The sequence below is a fragment of the Mchenga conophoros genome, linkage group LG15 (assembly GCF_057382185.1).
Source record: "Mchenga conophoros isolate Kocher_MC1m ecotype Shallow Benthic linkage group LG15, M_conophoros_male_GT1.1, whole genome shotgun sequence".
Taxonomy (NCBI): domain Eukaryota; kingdom Metazoa; phylum Chordata; class Actinopteri; order Cichliformes; family Cichlidae; genus Mchenga; species Mchenga conophoros.
In genome coordinates, this window is record NC_140540.1 from 606,618 (window position 1) to 627,961 (window position 21,344).

The 21,344-nt window shown below is 40.3% G+C and overlaps 1 protein-coding gene across 3 annotated transcripts; it reads left to right on the forward strand.

Moving 5' to 3' along the window:
* Positions 1 to 1,666: 1,666 nt before the first annotated feature.
* On the forward strand, positions 1,667 to 21,136 carry LOC146557425 (toll-like receptor 5). 3 transcript variants are annotated; one of them, XR_014888756.1, is made up of 6 exons: positions 1,667 to 1,799; positions 3,392 to 3,451; positions 13,230 to 15,286; positions 15,402 to 15,504; positions 16,999 to 17,087; positions 17,761 to 17,898. XR_014888756.1 is itself a non-coding variant. In XM_085248056.1 (5 exons), exons 2-5 carry the CDS (start codon positions 3,404 to 3,406, stop codon positions 18,004 to 18,006), a joined length of 2,658 nt encoding a protein of 885 aa, XP_085104182.1. In that variant the 5' UTR covers positions 1,667 to 1,799; positions 3,392 to 3,403; the 3' UTR covers positions 18,007 to 21,136. The 3 variants fall into 3 exon arrangements, 2 of the variants coding, with proteins under 2 accessions (XP_085104182.1, XP_085104183.1); XM_085248056.1 differs by having other exon boundaries at positions 13,230 to 15,504; positions 17,761 to 21,136; XM_085248057.1 differs by lacking the exon at positions 13,230 to 15,286 and having other exon boundaries at positions 17,761 to 21,136.
* Positions 21,137 to 21,344: the final 208 nt, after the last annotated feature.

Sequence of the window (21,344 nt, forward strand, 5' to 3'; positions counted from 1 at the left end):
TTCCCCCACACTGAGCCATTACAGCCAATTTTAATGTTCCCACATCTGCTGAATCCACTTTAACCTCTGACTGTACACATTTTCCACCCTCTACCATGTGGGCTAAATTTTTATTTTCCTTCTTTTTCTTCTGATTCAAGCTGAGCATAATTAGAATAAAAAAGTTAGACTAAGGTTTGTATTCCAATCTCCTGATATTATTTTACCATCATGTTAATATAGCACAGAGAAATAGAAACATCATGCAAAGAGCTACTTTATACTTTCTTGAGTACATTTCAGAGCCTGTACTTTTTTACTTTTACCCGAGTAAAGAATTTCAATCAGTACCTCAACTTTTAACAGTAGTATTTGTACTTCTACTTAAGTACCGAATGTTTGTACTTTTGTGACACTGTTGAGCTCATGTTATTCCATTATAAATATATTATGATTAACATATAAAATAAGCACAGTGCTGGTGTGTAGTGCTGTTACATTCATTTTTAAAAGAAATATTATTCATTTGATTTTTTTTTAACTTAAAAGTCAACAAGAGCAACACAAACCCCTGACCTATTAAAATGTCTTTTTGTTCCTCATTTCCTCTGAATAAATCCTGAGCAGGCTCAATGAGATGGAGGAACAACACAGTGACAAACCCGACTGCTGAAGTTCTGTATGAACTGGAAAAACTACGAACATCCAAGGAAAAGCTGAGTTTATTTTCCTCAAAGCTCAGATGGAACATGTGGCTCTTCCCCTAGCTTCTTGTGTCACTTTACAGTTTTGCCATATTATTGTGTTATTTGTTGAAATTTAGGGTCTGTGAGCAAAAGCAGAAGTTTTTGCTCGGGAAGTAACTGTGACCTCATTTTCAGAGGTTTCTTGGACATCTAATGGTTGTGAAATATGTCCAACTTTTCTCTTCTACTTAAACAACAGAGCACCTTGAGCACAGAGGAGAAAAAGGTGTGCACTGAGGATGATTTTGAATTTTGAGTGTTGTCAGACTGACAACAGTCTGGGGATTAACAGTATATAGAAAATGAACACAAGGATCAGATTGTACTTTGCTCCTCATTGTCTTTGAAAAAACAAGAGCAGACAAAACCAATTCAGTAAATGCACTTTTATGTGTTTGGTATAGTAATCTGTCTTAATCTGTTTTTATTTTAACGTTTTATTTCCTATATGGGGAAAGTCGTGTCAGCCTTGTGCTGAGAGGGCTCTGGTCGTCTGCGCACCGCTTTACAGTCAGGAAATCTTGTCTCACATCACTTTATACTGTAAGACAAAGACCCTACAGTGTTGCTCTAGGACAAATGTTTGCTCAGATTTACTGATGTAGTAAATGCAATTTGGTAATCAAAGGCGAGTTTGTGGCCATAACTGACTACATATACATGCTGTATCATGAGTGGGCAGACAAGGATGTAAATAAAGGAGAAGGAAAGCCAATATTACAGTATAGCAGACACTCTGCTTGGTAGCTTTGACGGGGCTCGGGTGGTCCTCTGGTGGTACTTTTCTGCATTCAAAATGACATAAATTTTAACATAAACTGACTGAGATTTTTCACAGTAAGTGTGATCAGTAGCCTTTTATATTTAAATACATACATGTTACATACTAATATAACCAGAACAGAGCATAACAGTGTTGCGTAAAAGAAGGCAAAGTTTACAAAGGAAGGAGAGATTTGTTCACTTGGGAAATTGCGAAATTGTCGTTTTGTCAGACTGGAGAAGATCAACTCTCAGTCCAGACAGAGCGAGGTGGTGCAGGTTTGAACGGGTTTGTCGCTTCGTCCGGTACAGGTAAGATTTTCACTTTATTATCAGCTAATTTGTGAGGAGAAAGCTCGGTACCGCCTCGCCCGCCTCCCCGACCGTCTAAGGAGAAGGTTAAAAAGTGTGTTTGTGTTTCCGACTCGGAATCAACCAGACAACGTTGTTAAAAAATAGTCGTACTGTTCAATAAGCCCGTCAGTGTAATGAGAGCTCGGACTGTAAACACAAAACAAACTCGGACTGTAAACAAACCGACAACAACTCCGAAGTGATTCACCTGCAGGCAAACGGCAGCAAACGGCTAACAAGTAATGCAACGTAAAAGGTTCAAACCTTTAGTAGGCTGTGCTGAAATGAAGATACTGAAATTTTACAGACTACAGCTTTATTATCAACAAACAAAATGTCAAATCTCGTTCGTGCTTGCCACCTCGCTAAACCCAGGGGCGTCACCAGGGGGTTAAATATTTCCAAACTTGGTATTTGTGCACAGGATTACGCTGATGTTCAAACTCCTACCATGTTTTCACCTTAACGCAACTGCAAGGTTATCTTTCATGCACAGAAATGATTTAGTGTATAATGAACTTCTAACGTATGGACAGAACAAATTAAGAGTTGTTGATTCTTATTATTTATTGTGCTTGTTGTAACTTTATGCAGTGTTGTTCCAACTGCTGGTTTAACGTGGGTTGCGGTCAAAGTCAACTTTAGATCAAGCACAGAGGACTGAGACGAGGCTATGGTGGAGGTCAGGTCTTTTACTCAGCTCGCTTTCAATCACATACAATACCCCAGTACCACCTACTGGTGGGAGGTAGTAATAGCTGCTGCTTATTACAATATACCACAGTGCTTTCGTTAAGTCGCAAACCCCTGTGTGTCTGAAGGGTTTGCAGATTCTAATGCAGGGCTGAGGAATAAACACGTTGCTGAGTCTAGCTAGCACTGGGTGCAGCCAGTAACTGTTAGCTGGGTTTCACCACAACTAAGTTAGTAGGTAACTAAACTGGATGCACAGCAGTTTTTGTGCTGTCCCTGCCTTTTGGCACCTTCTTCGGTTCCTCTTCTGGTGGGACACTGCACTGGGACCTTTTGTGTGCTTTGCTTCTGGGAACTTTCACAGTTACAGGAATGGCTGTACAGAAACTACCAGGCCCATTTTTTCTTTAGGGCTCAAATGTTTCAGCCAGGTTTCACAGGCTCTGTTGTACTTAACTTGAACAAAAATCTACTCCCAGCGATAGATAAAGGCAACTTTTGGACTGAATTGAGACAGAAAAAAACTAAAACTAAAGGTTTAAACATTTGACAGGCACAAACGTTAATATAATGAACTTATATCGGGAGTGGCAGGTGTAGCACCAGGATCAATCACTGCAATATGACACATTCTGCTGTCCGGTCCATATTAGCTCAGGCAAACACGCCAGCTAGTCAAAGGAGCTTTGTAGTCCGAGTTGACATCAGATATGAATTGCTGTGTTAAACACTTGTGCGAGTGAACCATCAACCTGCGTGTTTATGTTCTCACTTTATTGAATATTTCACATATTTGTTCAGCTACAACAATGAAACACGATTACCTAATCAAAGCTTTGCTGTTTGTGTCTGTACAGATTGAGGACAGAATGTGGATGTTGGTCCTTCAGTTGATTTGCACTGGTTTGTGCCTAAAGGTACGTTTATAATACTGACTTCATTCAGCTGATTGGTTTCAAACATAACAGGACCACAGAATATAATGACTAATCTCAAATCCATTCATCTATTAAGTTAGTCGTTTTGGATTTTTTAAGCAGTCTTCAGGAACAGTTCTCCAGGCTTCTTGAATGACATTCAAAACTTTTCTTTGGATGTTTCTTCTTTTGTTCTCTTCTCTGACAAGATCATCCCACATTGCTTCAACAATGTTGAGGTCTGAGCTCTGGGGAGGTCAACCATGACTGATGGTGTTCTGCTGTGTTTTTCTATCCATGTATGCTTTTCTGCATTGGCACTAGCAGTGTGTTTGGGATAACTGTCATGCAGAAAATGGACACCGTTCACTATCCAAATTCATGGTGGGTCTAAAATCTGACCTTTCCACTGAGACCATTTCTGATGAGGCTTCAGTGAACAGTAGATGGGTCAACTGAAGGCTCAGATGCATGTCTCAGGTTCTGTCAGGTCATTGTGGGAATTTTGAAGTGGGATTTCTTCTTTTCCCCTTCATTTGTCAAGTTTGTGCAGGACACACTGTCAACCATGATGGGAAAATAATATTTTTTTGCTAGTCAAACCTGTTACTTTGGCATTTTTGGTGCATTTAACTTCAGAAATTGGAACAAATGATGTGTTTGCTACAGGTTGCTGGTATAAAAGTGCCTAAAATACAATTTCAAATGGGTTCTTTGCTAAATAGAGAAGACACATGTTCAGCCCTTGGGTTAGGCACCTTTTTGTCTTTAGGCCAGTGTTAAGTGGCGTTACAAATGACAAAAACAAACATGTAAAGGTGTAAGTATCATACTGAAAATGAGTGAAACAGTAGCCAGAGAAACACTATCAGACTTTCAGAGGGCCTGGATAACTGTTGCTGAAGACCAGGTAAGTCTGCTTCCATGGAAGTAGGGCTGCCACGATTAGTTGACTATCAAAATCGTCGACGACTAATTTAATAGTCGATGCGTCGTTTGAAGCTTTGTAAGATCCCAAAAGACGCAGGAATAAGTAGCAGGATTTAAGAGTGTAATAACGGACTGAAACGGAAGATGGCAACACTGCATGTACAAGGATGCCAGCTGCCGTTAAACCCCGAAGAAGAAGTAGCTCTGTCCCAGAATAGACCCTGTCACTACCCGATCCGTACCGGAAACCCGATCGGTACCCCGCATGCGCGAAAGGTTTCTACTTCCGGTCGTAGCGTTTTACGATAGTTACAGGTCAGAGTATCTGTTAAGATGTTAAGAATAACAAGTATATCTTAAAATGTTTGCAATAATGAAGCATTTCAGTACAATGTAGACAAAAACGAAAAACAAAAAGATAATTACGGATCAGGACTCTCCGATCCTTACTGCGCATGTGTAAAGTCTGACCGTACAAATCGGGTCTACCCGATCCGTACCGCGCATGTGTAGATGTTTTCTTCTTCTTCTGTTCGTTTAATGGCAGTTTACTCCCCAGTGTACGAGGATACCGCCACCTGCTGACCGAGCGAATAAACCCTATTATAAACTGAATTATCGTCATTACAAACGTGTGTTAAATTTGATTTAGTGATAGTCGAGTGTGTTTATGCTTGTCTGTGAGGAGAGGATTGTTGGAATAGTGATGATGATGTGCGCTATCACTGTCAATTGTCAGTAAACACTTAATCTGGCTGATGAATCTACACGTGAGATATTACAAAGTCTGTATTATTAACTCTGTAATTAGGCGCCATTCTTCTTATTTTACGGCGCTGTTGCTCAATCGGGGGACGCTCTCTGTTGAGGAGAAAAGCATGAATTTCTTTGTAAACGGATTATCCATTGTTTAAATGTCCCGGGCAGTCGAAAAGGAGGCAGAGCTGTTGAGAAATGCTAGGAGCTAACTGGGCGCTAACTGTATCATTCAAATATATTGAATGTCGCAATGTTGGCAAAGAGAGGAAGTGACGTAAGATTTGCACATGCGGGGTACCGATCGGGTTTCCGGTACGGATCGGGTAGTGACAGACCCTGTGCACGAGAAAATGCTAACTTCCTGGTTTGAGACCGGATGTGGGGTAGTACATTTCCAGTAGCTTTACTTTGTGGTCAATCGCTACTGTGAAGATATACTCCATGTGCCAAAACTCGAAAACGGAAAGATGGCGTTAAGTTACAAAGAGCAGAAGGTGGGAACGCTCACCGCTGCTGTGTCATAAAAAATCTAATGATCAATTTTGACGTTTAAAGCGTTTAGATCGATCAGTTGTTTACATCACTCAACACAAGCAGAACTGCATCACTGCAGCAGAAGACACATCGTCCACATTCAGAAACACATCTCTGTATAGTGACTGGTCTTATGATTTAAACAGGCAAATGTTCAGCATTCAAACTACAGGTGACGAATAGTCAAACCAGATGTTTCCCCGTTATGTTGATATCAGCTTGTCAAGTACACACCTACACAGCATGTTAACAAACCGTGAAAAAAGCCACACAAAAAATGAATGATTGCTGGTAACGGTTTCTATACATTAGTATGTACAAAGGGTATGTTGTGACTTACCTTCAAAATTACAGCGGTCCCTCGCTATAACGCGGTTCACTTTTCACCTCGCTGTTTCGCAGATTTTTTAGTGCAAGTTTGCTTATTTTTACGTCACATTGTGTCCTGCGTCCTGATCGCTGCAGACGATCTCCTCCGTGACGTCTCTCCTGTACAGTACAGAATCGCTGCATCGATCGCTAGCAGTGTGACTGCAGTACTGTATGTCCACGAAACGTTTTGCATCGTCAAAAAATAAAATTGGCTACTTGATTTCACCTCTCGCTGGTTGTTTTTAGAACATAACACCCGCGATAAACGAGGGACAGCTGAGAAATATAACATTTGAATCCCTTTTCTCTTTTGCTCTGAGGCGCGTGGAAAAAATATCGACAAGTCGATGAACATCATTTACAGATACAGTGGGGCAAAAAAGTATTTAGTCAGCCACCGATTGTGCAAGTTCCCCCACTTAAAATGATGACAGAGGTCAGTAATTTGCACCAGAGGTACACTTCAACTGTGAGAGACAGAATGTGGAAAAAAAATCCATGAATCCACATGGTAGGATTTGTAAAGAATTTATTCCTAAATTAGGGTGGAAAATAAGTATTTGGTCACCTCAAACAAGGAAAATCTCTGGCTCTCACAGACCTGTAACGTCTTCTGTAAGAAGCTTTTCTGTCCCCCACTCGTTACCTGTATGACTGGCACCTGTTTGAACTCATCATCTGTACAAAAGACACCTGTCCACAGCCTCAAACAGTCAGACTCCAAACTCCGCCATGGCCAAGACCAAAGAGCTTTCGAAGGACACCAGGAAAAGTATTGTAGACCTGCACCAGACTGGGAAGAGTGAATCTACAATAGGCAAGCAGCTTGGTGTGAAAAAATCAACTGTGGGAGCAATCATCAGAAAATGGAAGACATACAAGACCACTGATAATCTCCCTCGATCTGGGGCTCCACACAAGATCTCATCCCGTGGGGTCAAAATGATCATGAGAACGGTGAGCAAAGATCCCAGAACCACACGGGGGGACCTGGTGAATGACCTGCAGAGAGCTGGGACCAAAGTAACAAAGGTCACCATCAGTAACACACTACAACGGCAGGGAATCAAATCCCGCAGTGCCAGACGTGTTCCGCTGCTGAAGCCAGTGCATGTCCAGGCCCGTCTGAAGTTTGCCAGAGAGCACATGGATGATACAGCAGAGGATTGGGAGAATGTCATGTGGTCAGATGAAACCAAAGTAGAACTTTTTGGTATAAACTCAACTCGTCGTGTTTGGAGGAAGAAGAATACTGAGTTGCATCCCAAGAACACCATACCTACTGTGAAGCATGGGGGTGGAAACATCATGCTATGGGGCTGTTTTTCTGCCAAGGGGACAGGACGACTGATCCGTGTTAAGGACAGAATGAATGGGGCCATGTATCGTGAGATTTTGAGCCAAAACCTCCTTCCATCAGTGAGAACTTTGAAGATGAAACGAGGCTGGGTCTTCCAACATGACAATGATCCAAAACACACCGCCCGGGCAACAAAGGAGTGGCTCCGTAAGAAGCATTTGAAAGTCCTGGAGTGGCCTAGCCAGTCTCCAGACCTCAACCCCATAGAAAATCTGTGGCGGGAGTTGAAAGTCCGTGTTGCTCGGCGACAGCCCCAAAACATCACTGCTCTCGAGAAGATCTGCATGGAGGAAAGGGCCAAAATACCAGCTACTGTGTGTGCAAACCTGGTAAAGACCTATAGTAAACGTTTGACCTCTGTTATTGCCAACAAAGGTTATGTTACAAAGTATTGAGTTGTATTTTTGTTATTGACCAAATACTTATTTTCCACCCTGATTTACGAATAAATTCTTTACAAATCCTACCATGTGGATTCATGGATTTTTTTTTCACATTCTGTCTCTCACAGTTGAAGTGTACCTCTGGTGCAAATTACTGACCTCTGTCATCATTTTAGGTGGGGGAACTTGCACAATCGGTGGCTGACTAAATACTTTTTTGCCCCACTGTATATTGGATAAATGCCCAAGACATCTATAGAAATGTAAATCGCCGCTTGATTCAATCATTTGCTTAACTTGGGGGAGCAGCACAGCAAAGAAGGACTCATCCAGGCTGGAGAAACTGATCAGGAGGGCTAGCTCTGTGGTCGGCATGAAGCTGGACACTCTGGTGACAGTGGCAGAGAAAAGGACATTAAAGAAACTGATGGACATTATGGACAATGCCAGGCATCCTCTGCACACGGCCATTAACAACCAGAAGAGTCTGTTCAGTGACAGGTTGCTTCTCCCAAAGACAAGAACTAACAGACTTAAAAACTCCTTTGTCCCACACGCCATCAGACTGTTTAACTCCTCTCTGGAGGGGAGAGGGAGGGGAAACAGGAGGACAAAGGAGGGAACAACTAAGCTGTAGTGCCTCTTCACCTCACTGTGCAATACCTTTTGTGCAATACTTTTGTAAATAGTCAACAGTGCAATAGACTCAATACTTGAAATGTGCAATTCACTTGTATTTTTATTTTTATTCCTATTTATTCTATTTATCCCCTTCGTATATTTTATTTATATTGTCTCTGTATTTATATATATGTGTGTGTGTGTATAACTCTGTAACTTCTGTCGGTGCTGTGCTTTTTTGGAAATCGAATTTCCCAGAGGAACCCACCCGAGGGATTAATAAAGTTCTATCTAATCTAATCTAATCTAATCTAACTTGGACCGTAAACCAGGCGCGAATAGGACACCGGAAACAAAGCTCCCCACAGGAGTTTCCGCACCGGAAGCAGCATATGCTAACGTGCTCATATCTATTCATAGCATTCATTCATAAAAATGCTGATAAACTCAATTTATTTGAGTTGTCTTAACTTAGAAAAACTAAGTCAGCTGGAAGTTTTGCTTCTCAGTGCGGAAGGATGAAAGATGTGGTTTGAAAATGCCACATCACTACCGTCCTCCTCCCTAGCACGGATCAGTCCGCATGTTCATGGTGCATTTGTTATGGAATATGTTGAGCAAACCTGGAGAAGCTTCAGCTCAAGATATTATTGTTGTCATTGCTGTGGATCTTTGCCTGATACACTGACTTGGTGAGTAAATGTTTACTCTTATTCAGCTGTTAGTGTGGGGGGTATTTTCAATCCATACCCATAACTAACTAACTAACTAACTAATTATATATATATCATGTTTAACATGAGTAGCAAAAGACTGCAAGGTTGAAAACGATATGCCGGCAGTTAGCTGTGCTCGTGGACTCTATCGAGCCTTGACCTCCCGGTCAGCTATCGCGCTGGTGGATAACAGAGCTCTCCGAAAACGTGGAAGCACTTTTGCAAATATGTGATATTTTTATAAATTAAGTAGATATTTGAGCTTTACACAGCTACATTCTCGCCTGAAAATATCTTAAAAGGTTATTTTGTGACCCAGAAAGGGTAATCTGGGGAAAAGGAGGATCGCATTTGTCGGCCACAGTTGTCGGAGTCTGTGCGTACTTGTAAGCGCTGCAATGGCGGAGGAGCACGGCTAAAAAACAACTTTTTCTGGGTCACAAAATAGACTTTTAAGATATTTTCAGGCGAGAATGTAGCTGTGTAAAGTTCAAGTATCTGCTCGATTTATCAAGACATCACATATTTGCAAAAATGCTCAGACGTTTTCGGAGACGTCCATTTGTTTTTTTTTTCATACTTTGTGGCAGCTTTTGAACATCTGTGGCATCTATTAATGTCAAATCTAGCCTTTGTTTAACAACATAAGCAAACTGCTACTGGAACTTTAACATTATGCACTCCATACTGTACAGTAATGCCACTGTTTTGCACATGTCTCACTCTGTATATTTTATTTTATATATTTTATTTATTGTTTACTCTATTTAATTTGTAAAACATGTGTACACACACACACACACACACACACGTAGAAAAATATTTAGTATACACATCCAGAAATGCATATACTGTTATATATTGTACATATATTTATTAGTTTCAGATGTAGCCATTCTTGTATTTTGCTTGTTTACATTATTGTATTTTGCACAACTCTGTTGCTTGTGAAGCTCGCACACAAGAATTTCACTCACATGTGCTGTACCAATGTACCTGCACATGTGATGTGACAATAAAAGTGATTTGATTTGCTTTTATATTTAACCACTTTTCTGTTTTATTACATTTTAAATAATAATAATAACAATAGTATTTGTTTTGTTAAAAATGTGTTTAAAAACAAGTTTTGTTGTGAAAGCTATAATCCAGATTAGTGGCCTGTTAAATGGTTAACATCTAGGTTGGCTTTATACTTGAGAATAAAGTAATACAGCTTTTCCTTCTAAAGAATTAAGTTAAATTCCACAGTTGAATCATAAGAAACATTATGTTACCGGTACATATAAACAGTGTTGGGTAAGTTACTTTAAATTAGTAACTTAGTTACATTACTAGTTACTTCTATCAAAAGTAACTCAGTTACTTCAAGTTACTCGTTACTTTCAAAGTAACTAGTTACTAGGGAAAGTAACTTTGGTTTTACTCAGAATTCTCTTGTTAATGTGCTGCTTCCATAACTTTGCCAGTCTTCTAGCTTGCTTACTTGCCACAGTGCACTGTGCCACCTACCAAAGGAAGAGATAATGTGCATATTTCCACGAGAGAAATCCCACGCCTGGGCCGTCGTTGACCGCCGCCATGATTCTAGCCTACGTCACAGCATCATGTGCGCCTTTTACATCCAACACAAAAACTGCAGTCGTGGTGCTTTCAATTGTACTCAGAACTCGGAAATTCTGCCTTCTGAATAGGAAGATGTAGGTAACACCAGACTGCAGATGAGCTGCATACAGGGCTGGACTGGGACAGAAAATCGTCCCGAGCATTTTGACTACAGACCGGCCGCCATTATAGGAAAAATCATAAAGCCTTTGAATGAAAACAAACGCTGTTGTGACAGTGATGTTCACTGTTCTGATGGTATATATGCATCAATCTATCAATCGTTTGTTGTAAGATTCAGATAATTATTTATTAAAAGTGAGATATTTTAAATGAGAATAAGAAAGAAAAGTATTTCTTTGTGCCCCCCTCTCCCTGTTAATGCCCTACCTGCCCCCCTGGCAACACTTTGCTAGACCCGCCCCTGCACAGTTACCAGCTGTCAGCTGCTTAGAAAAGGATCCTGGTGTTATTTGTCTCTCAGAAACAGTTCATAACTTCAACTCATCCATGTCACCTAAAAGGTAAACCTGTTTCTCCATCACCTGGTTTCATCTTCATGTTTCCCTCTCACCAGATATACAAACCATATCATGACCAGCAGCTTTACAGCTGTGGCTCCAGCAAACATCAGCTGATACTAGAAATTAATATGAAATAAATTATAACAACAGCTGATCAAGCTTAAACGTGCTGCTGTTGTTTAGCGCGACATCCGCTGGTTTCCTCTTTCTGGCGCAAAGTGGGCGATAAACAAACAAGAGAGCCGATCAGCTGATCATTGATCAGTTTCATGATTGAAGTAGAAACAGGAGAGGCAGGGGGAGAGAATGAGAGAAGAAGAGGCAGCTGTGCAGCAAAGACACAGAATAACTGCAGCTTTGTGTCTTTTTCATTGTAGCTGAATTACGGGACAAACTGTTCCTTTTCACCTCAATAAGAAACGCGTAATATTTTCTCTGAATACCAGACGGGACGGTTGGCAACTCTAATAACTTATGAACAAAATAAAGTTCAACATCAGTAACATAGCACCCACCCAGCTGTATAGAAACTCCGTCATGCTAGCTAGCACGGTGTACGGAAAAAGTCAGAATAACGAAAATAAACTCCACCTAAACTTGGTTCATATCTGACCCAGAGAGACTGCAGGTCATAACTTCTTACCTGGAGTTCAGTTCACACTTGGACCGGTGGTCGCCTCGGGTCTCTCTTCCTTCTGCGTCCCCTTTCCTTCCTCCACCTGCTGCCTCCACCACTTGCTAATGTTACTGAATCTGTGGAAGCTCCGCGATAGCCACCACACACGAAGTAACAAGTAACGAGCCTATCTAAATCCCAGTAACGACTAATGCGTTCCTGGTTTTGGCATAATAACTAGTTACCGTGCTCATTACCACAGTAATAACGTAGTTACTGTAACGCGTTACTTAAATCAGAGACGGCACTTGTGACAGAACAACAAATATTTTATTTTGATTATATAAGTAAGTACAAAACAAAGTTGTGGTAGGCCTAAACTTATTTTCAGAATAATTACATCTGAGACTTTGTTTCATTGTAAGATTATAACAGTGATGGCAATATAATTGTTTGTTGTTCAGCAGAACAGTGTCCAGTATGTTGGCTGTTATACTTTGTTGTGTTTGAAAATAAAAGTTGGGCTGATTTTAACATCATTACAAAAAGTGTTGCTAATTATTTTTAGTCATATTCAGGTTACCACACAGTTTTTTCATTTAGTTGAACTTGAAATGTTTGTCAGTAGGTAAACAATTTGTATTGTACAGTCAGAAATATCAAGTTATTCTTAATACTGCAGACTTGCGATGAATAAGTTGTCCTAACAGTCATCTTAAGTAAGCTTTACTTAGTTTTTTTGAGGCAACGAGTTTGCATATTTTTTTGAGTTCTGGAAACTACATAGGTATTTACTCTGTACTCTAAGTGAATAAGTTGCCTTAACTTAGTCATCTTAAGTAAAACTTTACTCTATTTTTTTGAGGCAACGAATTTACTTATTTTGAGTTCTGTGAACTAATTACATTTTACAGTGTGTTATATTTTAGGTAGCAAAGAGCAGACGGCTGAGTTTATTAAACTTCACCTAAACAATCTGTAGATTTCATTAAAATTTAATAAACTATCATCTTATCTTTATTTTTAGCTTTAAACACTTGAAGCTGCAAGCTAATGATAGTTATATAAGAGCAGATGCTGATGGTGCAATAAGCTGTACGTTTTACGTCCAGTGGATGATGATCTGATTAGTCGATTAATCGCAAAAATAATCGGTGACTAGTCGACAATCCAAATAATCGGTTGTGGCAGCCCTACATGGAAGTTATACATAAAGACATTTGGGGGGGCTTTTGGGGGGGCTACTAATCATGAAAATGAAGCTTTGACTTTGATTTTTTTTTCTTACTAAACAATTTCACATGTAATTTTGCTGACTTCATCGCTTGATTTTTGTTATGTAACCCTCCCATCTGCAGGTAACAGTATCCTACCAAACATGCCGTTTGAGGGGACAAAGAGCCTGGTGTGGCTTTCAGAACCACTACTGGGTTCCTGCTCTGCCCCACAACATCACCCACCTCTATCTGCAGAGTAACCACATCAGTGAGATTAACAGCACCTCGCTCAGAGACTTTAAGGAGTTGCAAGTATTAAATCTTGAAAGTCAGGATCAAACACTCGTCATATGGAACAACGCTTTCCTCGGGCAGAGAAAGTTAACAGAATTGATGCTCGGCTCTAATCTGGGCCTCAAACTGCAGCCGAGGGCATTTGCAGGACTGTTCAATTTACAAAACCTGTCTTTGTATTATTGTAGTCTGACAGACTCCATACTATCAGAAAGCTATCTGGAACCACTTTTGTCCTTGGAAGTCCTTGATCTCTCGTTCAACAACATAACGAGACTGCGGCCAGGTCCATTCTTTTCAAGATTCAGAAAGTTCACGCAGCTGAAACTCAAACTAAATAAGATCGAAAACATATGTGAAGAAGATCTTGTAAGTTTCAGGGGTAAAAGGTTTGAGCTCCTGAACTTGGACTCCAACAAGTTATTCCACAATGATGAATGGGGAAACTGTGGGAACCCTTTCAAAGAGCTAGCCTTCGATGTTCTCGATTTAACCTCCAGTGGACTAAATGTGAACGAAACAAGGCAGTTTTTCAAAGCATTAGAAGGGACTCCGATTTCTCATCTTAAATACTCTGGAATCTTGGGCAAAGGGTTTTCACATGAGAACTTCCCAGATCCAGATAAAAACACATTTGAAGGCCTGAAAAACAGTGCAGTGAAAAGTTTGGATGTCTCTAAGAACCGCATATTTGCTTTGCAGAGTGCCGTGTTCAGTCATCTAAGAGATGCAAAGAAGATCGATATTTCACTAAACAGAATCAATCAGATTAACAGAAATGCTTTTGATGGTCTTCAGGATCATTTACTAATACTCAACTTGTCATCCAACCTTTTAGGACAAATACATTCTCACACATTCACCAATCTGAGAGAACTTAGGATATTGGACTTGTCCCAAAACCACATTGGTGTTTTGGGATACAAAGCATTCAGCGGTCTCCCTAACTTACAGTATTTAGATCTGGCATCAAACTCACTGCGAGAACTGGGTTTTCCTACATCACTACCAAATTTAGAATATCTGTTTTTGAGAGATAATAAGTTGAAATCTCGCAATGGAATTGATGACTTGGCCATGAACAGTATCCATGTCGATATTTCAGAAAATAGATTAACAAATATGGAGGATGTATTTTTCATTTTAACTTATTTCCCGAGACTTCGGGTTTTATTCTATGGTGACAACATCATCAAGTGGTGCAAACGAAACTATGTGTTTGAACCTCTTAATAACAGTTTGAAAGTGCTAGATCTTCATGATAGTTCCCTGCAGATAATTTGGGCACAGGGGCAGTGCCTCGACTTGTTTGACCATCTTGAAAATCTGATCGGTTTAAATATAAGCCTTAATTCACTCGCGACCCTCCCAAATGGGATCTTCAGAGGTCTCAGCTCAATCATAGAGATGGACCTTTCGTACAATGCCTTGACCTTTTTGCAGCCAGATGTTTTTCCCATCAGCCTGAAATGGCTCCATATTTCAAACAACTTCCTAGCCTCCCCCGACCCTATGACATTTCAGTCTCTCAGCATTCTCAGTCTGTCAGCAACTCGCTTTCACTGTGACTGCAATCTGGGGAACTTCCTGGAGTGGCTGAACACGACTAATGTCACGTTTTTGAGCCCAATTGAAGACTTAAGATGCGAGTTTCCAGCTGCTTTCCAGGGCCTTCCTCTGCTGAATTACTCCACAATCATCGAACCATGTGAGACGGATCCCGAACAGGCAGTCCAAGGTCTAAAGTTTGCTGTCTTCCTTTTCTCTGCCTCACTCATCATTATTGTCCTTCTTACTGGAATCATTTACGCTCGTCTCCGAGGACAAATATTCATCATCTACAAAAAGATCATCAGCAGGGTTCTCAAGGGCCCCAAACTGATGCCTCTTGTGGATGAGATGAGGTATGATGCGTTTATCTGTTTTAGCAACAGGGACTACCGGTGGGTGGAGGCTGCTTTACTAAAGAAGCTGGATAACCAGTTTTCAGAAGAGAATCTTTTTCACTGTTGTTTCGAGGCCCGAGACTTCCTGCCAGGTGAGGATCACCTTTCAAACATCAGAGATGCCATCTGGAGCAGCAGGAAGACTTTGTGCATTGTCTCTAAGGATTTCCTTAAAGGTACTGGACTCTGATTAAGATGCTTTGCTATGCCCTTAAATAGGCCGTTACAGCAGGAAAACCCTGCAACGGGGTAGGGAACGTTGGTCCTCGAGGGCCGGTGTCCTGCAGGATTTAGAGCTCACCCTGGGTCTCCACACCTGAATCAAATCATTAGTTCATTACCAGGCCTCTGGAGAACTTCAAGACATGTTGAGGAGATAGTTTAACATTTAAATCAGCTGTGTTGGATCAAGGACACATCTAAAACCTGCAGGAAGCCTGGAGTTCCCTACCCCTACCCCCCAACAATGTAGCTGAATTAAAACAGTTCTAGAAAAAAAGAGTGGGACAAAATTCCCCCACAGCCGTGTAAAAAATAGTCTCATTGCTAATTATCACAAATGCTTGACTGCAGCCAAAGGTGGTACAACCAATTATTAGATTTAGGGGCAGACACTTTTTCTGCATAGAGCCAGGCAGGTTTGGATAGGTTTTTAAAAGATTTTAGCTTTAACAAATGAAATTATTTAAAAACTGCATTTCTGTATTTGCTCGGTTAACCTTTCTCTTATATAAAAATATGTGTCACCTAAAACATAAGTGTAATAATTAAATGGACTTCCCGATTCAAATCGAATTTCGTTTGACTAAAGCGATATCGACTCATTAAATCCTGAATCAATTTTTAAATATAAATGCATTTTGCCAGAAACGCCAGAAGCTCAAGTTAAAGCTTCTCAAAACAATTTAAACATCTGCCAAACAGTTAAAAATGCAAATGATTAAAGAGCAGGTAAACGGGAAAAGGTGTAAAGCACAAAGCGCAGATTTCCCCCGTTCACCCGCCATCCACCCACCCATATGTGGACACGCCGCCAAAAGGCGGTGTCTCACAGATTCTGAAGCTGCAGGTTTCGTCATGAAGTCCCTCTTATTCTGCAGTTTTGCTTCCAGTGTATTGATAAATGATCATAATTATAGTATTTCTGACTGTCTGAGTCAAAAAATGAGTGAAATAATGAATGAAACAGAATCTGGGATTGAATCGAATCAGTTATAGAAATCAGTGACGATGCCCAGCCATACTGGTTTAACATGAAGGATGCTCGGGAAAGATGGAGGTAGGCAATCTGCTACGGCGAGCCCTGAGAGGATCAGCAGAAAGAATGATTATTAATGCTAAGCTAACCATCTATTGTAATGTATACATGGCTGACGTTGTACTGATGGTAAGCTAACCACCTAGTCATTGTAACTCATGTTGTAAACAAATAGAAATGGAATCAGCACTGCTGTCTCTTCTTCCTGTATATAAAACAACAGACGTGTTGCATTTAATTTAAACTGCTAGCATGCTTAGTAGTGCCATAGCTAATAAGGCTTTTATTTTCACTTTCTTCATTACAGTAAAATAATTGCATGTGGGTTAAATACTTCCTTATTTTAAAAAAATGTAAGTTCATTAGATCATTTAAACATGAGCAAAATTACCACAGTAGTTTCTCTTTGCAGATGGCTGGTGCTTGGAAGCGTTTACTTTAGCCCAAGGCCGGATGCTGGAGGAACTGACGAATGTCTTAATTATGTTGGTGGTAGGGAAGGTGAGTATGAGCTGTTAACATAACAACAGCAATAATATATTATCCACTAAGTGTTTGTATGTTTTTATCGTGTAAAAAAGTGTTATTGTAATAGCTGAGTTAGTTTTGGTCACCTGTAAAATCTATTCAGTGTTCACTAAGCTGTAGCTCTAATTTCCAACGTGTTGAAATACAATATATTTTTTGCAACTAAATGATGATTTATATCACTGAGTGTGTAAATCAGTGCGAGCTGCCACGCTCACATATAAAGGTTATGTGACCAGTTTTCAATGTAAAATATAAATTACAGCAGATTTAAATAGTAACCAAAGTCATGCTTTAGGTCTGAGAACTGTGTGTGGCAACAGGTTAGCAGATAACTGAAAGTCCTGTACAAACCTGGTAGGTGTCGGACTGCATGCAGATTTCAATTAACCTCGCCTCTGCCAGCGCGCCCCATGGCGGCTTTGGCTACAGTGTAGCATCACCAGTGTGTGAATGGGTGGATGACTGAACGTGTAAAGCGCTTTGGAGTCCTCAGGGACCAAGTAAAGCGCTATACAAATACAGGCCATTTACCACTTTTTTTTTTGCTTTCCACAAAGCAGAAAACTGGTGATGTTGATTCTTACTGAATTCATCCCAAACATGTTTCAGTTTTTGACTTAAAACTCCTACATTGCATCCAAAGGTGGCTCACTACCAGCTGATGAAGTGCAATGCAGTCAGAGCTTTTGTCCAGAGGAAAGAGTACCTCACTTGGCCAGAGGACCCTCAGGATATGGAGTGGTTTTATGAACGTCTCATCTCAGATATACTCAAAGACAGTAAGGTGAAAAAGCTCAAAGAGGACAAGCCTGAGCCCGGGGGGCCTGAAGTTCAGCCGGAGAGCCACGACGGGATTAATGCCGAGAACATAAACGAAACTTCCATGTGAACTTTGTTTCTGCTGCTGTTTAGGAAGCCTACTGTCCTGTGAAAATGAAAACTGGTGGCTTTGTAAAACGCAGCAACAGATTCAGCAGACCTTGTGATGCAAAGAGAAGTCCAAGAATGCCTAAACAATGGTACAGTTCTTGGATTTAGAGCAGGTGCATCTATACCAAACATAAAGCCCATGGCTGGAATCAGCCCGGCAAAGACTCCAAGCTGACCCACTTGATTGCTTTGCAATTTATTAAGGAAGGCATAGACTTTGGACCTTTAACTTTTTCTCTACGTTTTACAACTTTTCCTGCTAATAAAAGGCCTAAAAGACTCAAAGTAATGGAAAAACTTTTACAGCTTGTACAAATAAATTTGTATTTCAGTGATTCCTGAGATTAGGGACAAAACGGGTTTTAATTTTCTAAAATATATTTTTTGATTTTTCAAAAACATATTTACATACAATTGTTACACAAAGTTTTGGCTGTCTAGCTGATATATATATATATATTTCCAGTCCTGTGGTCTCAGCCTCAGATACTCAACTAATCAAAGTGATGTCATGACAAAAATGAATGACCAACAAGACATTTTTTTTCTCCTTCATTTCTGTCACACAAAGCTGTATGAAACGTTTCTCGCGGTTAGTATCATGGTTGCTAGGCAACCTGAACAGCGCGACGCAGGCTAGACCGTCCCATTTCACAAGCCTCTCACTTCCGCACTTCTCGTACTTATAGTACGCACCGTACGTAGGACGCGTAGTGTGCGTACTTCAAGCGTGCAGACCCTGAATTGGGACACAGCCAGCCTGTTTGGTTTGATTCGTGGTCCAAGATGGCGCCGCGCTCCCACAATGCATTGCGGTGTGACGTCAACTCCAAAGCCCTATAGAATATGCTTACTTATTTAACCACTAGATGGCGAGCCATCTCTTCTTTTGCCTTTCTCATGCCTTCATTGAGTGACCAGCAGTTATTAGCACCGTGGGTGTTGAGATGTCACCACATCAATCCATCTTTCAATGGATGTGTCCTGTAGAAAGGCTGTTTAGGTTCAGCGGTGACTACAGATCATCTCTAAGCACTCGGGGTTTGTTGGACCGCAAGTTCGGAGCTGATCTTAAGAGGTCAGCCAGTTTCCTTTCATTTAGGCCATGTGCCTGAAAACAGGAAGCTACTGAGCAGAGGAAAGCTTCCGCCCCGGCTGCCTGCATCCTCCCAGCTTTTATGAGCCAGCTGTTCTGGACATTAGGGCCAGTCTGCTGGCTCCTGCTGCTTATTCACTGTGAACAGTCCATTAATCTGAACACAGTGCAGCATTAACATCTATTCATCACGGAGCTCTTTTTATTTCCTGATATTCTTTGTAAATGTTTTTTGGGGGGTACCAATGATGTTTCCGTTTTGTGCCCCCAAAAGAAGTTAATTTGAAAGACGAGGGAACCAAAGACTGTTTATTTTATTTCGTTTAAGAAAAATCATTTTGAACATTTTGACATGGAGTCAAAGTTCATGCAAACGGACACACTGCATGTCAGCACAAAGCCTTTGGGCACCACTGGTTGTTAAAATGACTCTTGAGCTTCAGTGAGAACAGCTGATTTTTCATCTGTTCAACATATAATACAACATAACATATAATAAGATATGTAGCCACCCGCTAATGCTCACTTGGCTTTTTTTTTTTGCCTGTCCTGTTTAATAATATTATTATTAATAATAATAATAATGCAGTTTATTTGAAAGCGCCTTTCAGAACACTCAAGGACACTGTACACAGTGGAATAATAAAAGCAACATAAAAGGAAGCATTTTACACAATCATAAAAGCATAAGACATGAAACAAATTTAAAATAGCAGAGTGGAGAGGTTATGTGGGATAAGCTATTTTGAACAAGTGAGTTTTGAGTTGGGACTTAAAGAGAGAGAAGGAAGAGATATTTCTCTTCCATGGGGAGTTTGGATCTTTAGCCATCAGAATTGTTGTCTGAAGGCTAAGAACGATGCCTAGCAGATTACTTTAACAAGTGGATCATCATGGCCTTGCCATATTAGTCCAGTTGATTGACCTTTATTATAATTATGTATTTATTTCATTTTATTTTCAGTTGTTACAGACGGGACAGACATGATGTGGGACAGGACAGGGAGACAGAAAGAATGAATGAAAGAGAGGGAGAGAAAGAAAAACAGAGGGGGAAAGAAATGGTGAGAAGGGGGGGAGAAAAACAAAACACCTGGATCACCTGTCGAGAGAAGAAAGAAAACAGAAATTAAAACAAACAAAAAAGAGCAACATAATAAATACAACACCATCACAATAAACTAGCTAACAGTAAATAACAGTATTTACTAAATATTAAATGTTATTGTGCAGCACGCAAGATCGACAGCGCACAATGTGCTTTGAGGTAGCAGCCAAGAAAGGTGAAGTTTGTGTCAGTGAGCACCCGTGTGCACACCTGTGTGGATCGGCACACTTTTATTCAAAAGGTTTCTCCATGTAACGATGTGCTAGCGAGTGTGGGGAGCCATAGCTCCGTCCCCCAGGGTATGAAGCAGGTATGGACTTGACATCATTTTTAGGTACACTTTATTAGGTGCAGTTGTTTAGCTACTCATGAAAAACAAATCTAATTAGTAAATCACATCGTTTAGACATGGTCTAAGCAACCAGTTGAAGTTCAAAACTGAGCACATGGGGATGAAAGGTGATTTAAATGACTCAGATGGGCCGCATCAGAACTCTTGGTGTTACTGTAACTGTGCTAAGAAGGATTAAGATCATTCTGAAAGGGTCCAACCTGATACTAGCAGGGTGTAACTAATTAAGGCTCACTGTCAGTCTGGACAGCGCTCAGCCACAAAGCACTTCAGTGTTTGTTGACACCAAAGTTGTTATAGTTTTGTATTTTTTAATTATTCATTATTTTGATTTCATTTTTGTTTGGTTTGGTTTTTATTTTTCTTTAAATTCAGTTTAGTTTCAATCTCCAGAGTGACTTTGTTATTTTCAGTTAAGAAATGATTATTGGAAATGTCTTTATTAATTATTATTGTATGAAGGACATATATAGAAGGCAAGATTGAGAAAAATCAGTGCATGCTTTTGTAATAAAACACAGAACCCTTTAAAAGCCGGTGATTCAGTCTCAAATACATCCATCGTAGCCTCACAAGGCAAGTTCTGATAGATTTTTACCATTTTCAGCTCTTTTTTTTCCACAGGTCTAGTTTTTATTTTTTATTGATTAATCAAATTAAAATGCTTTTTCACATTTAGTTTTAGTCGATTGTAAGCCTGTCACTTTGTTTCAGCCTCATGGTGGCACTGTGGAAAGCTAG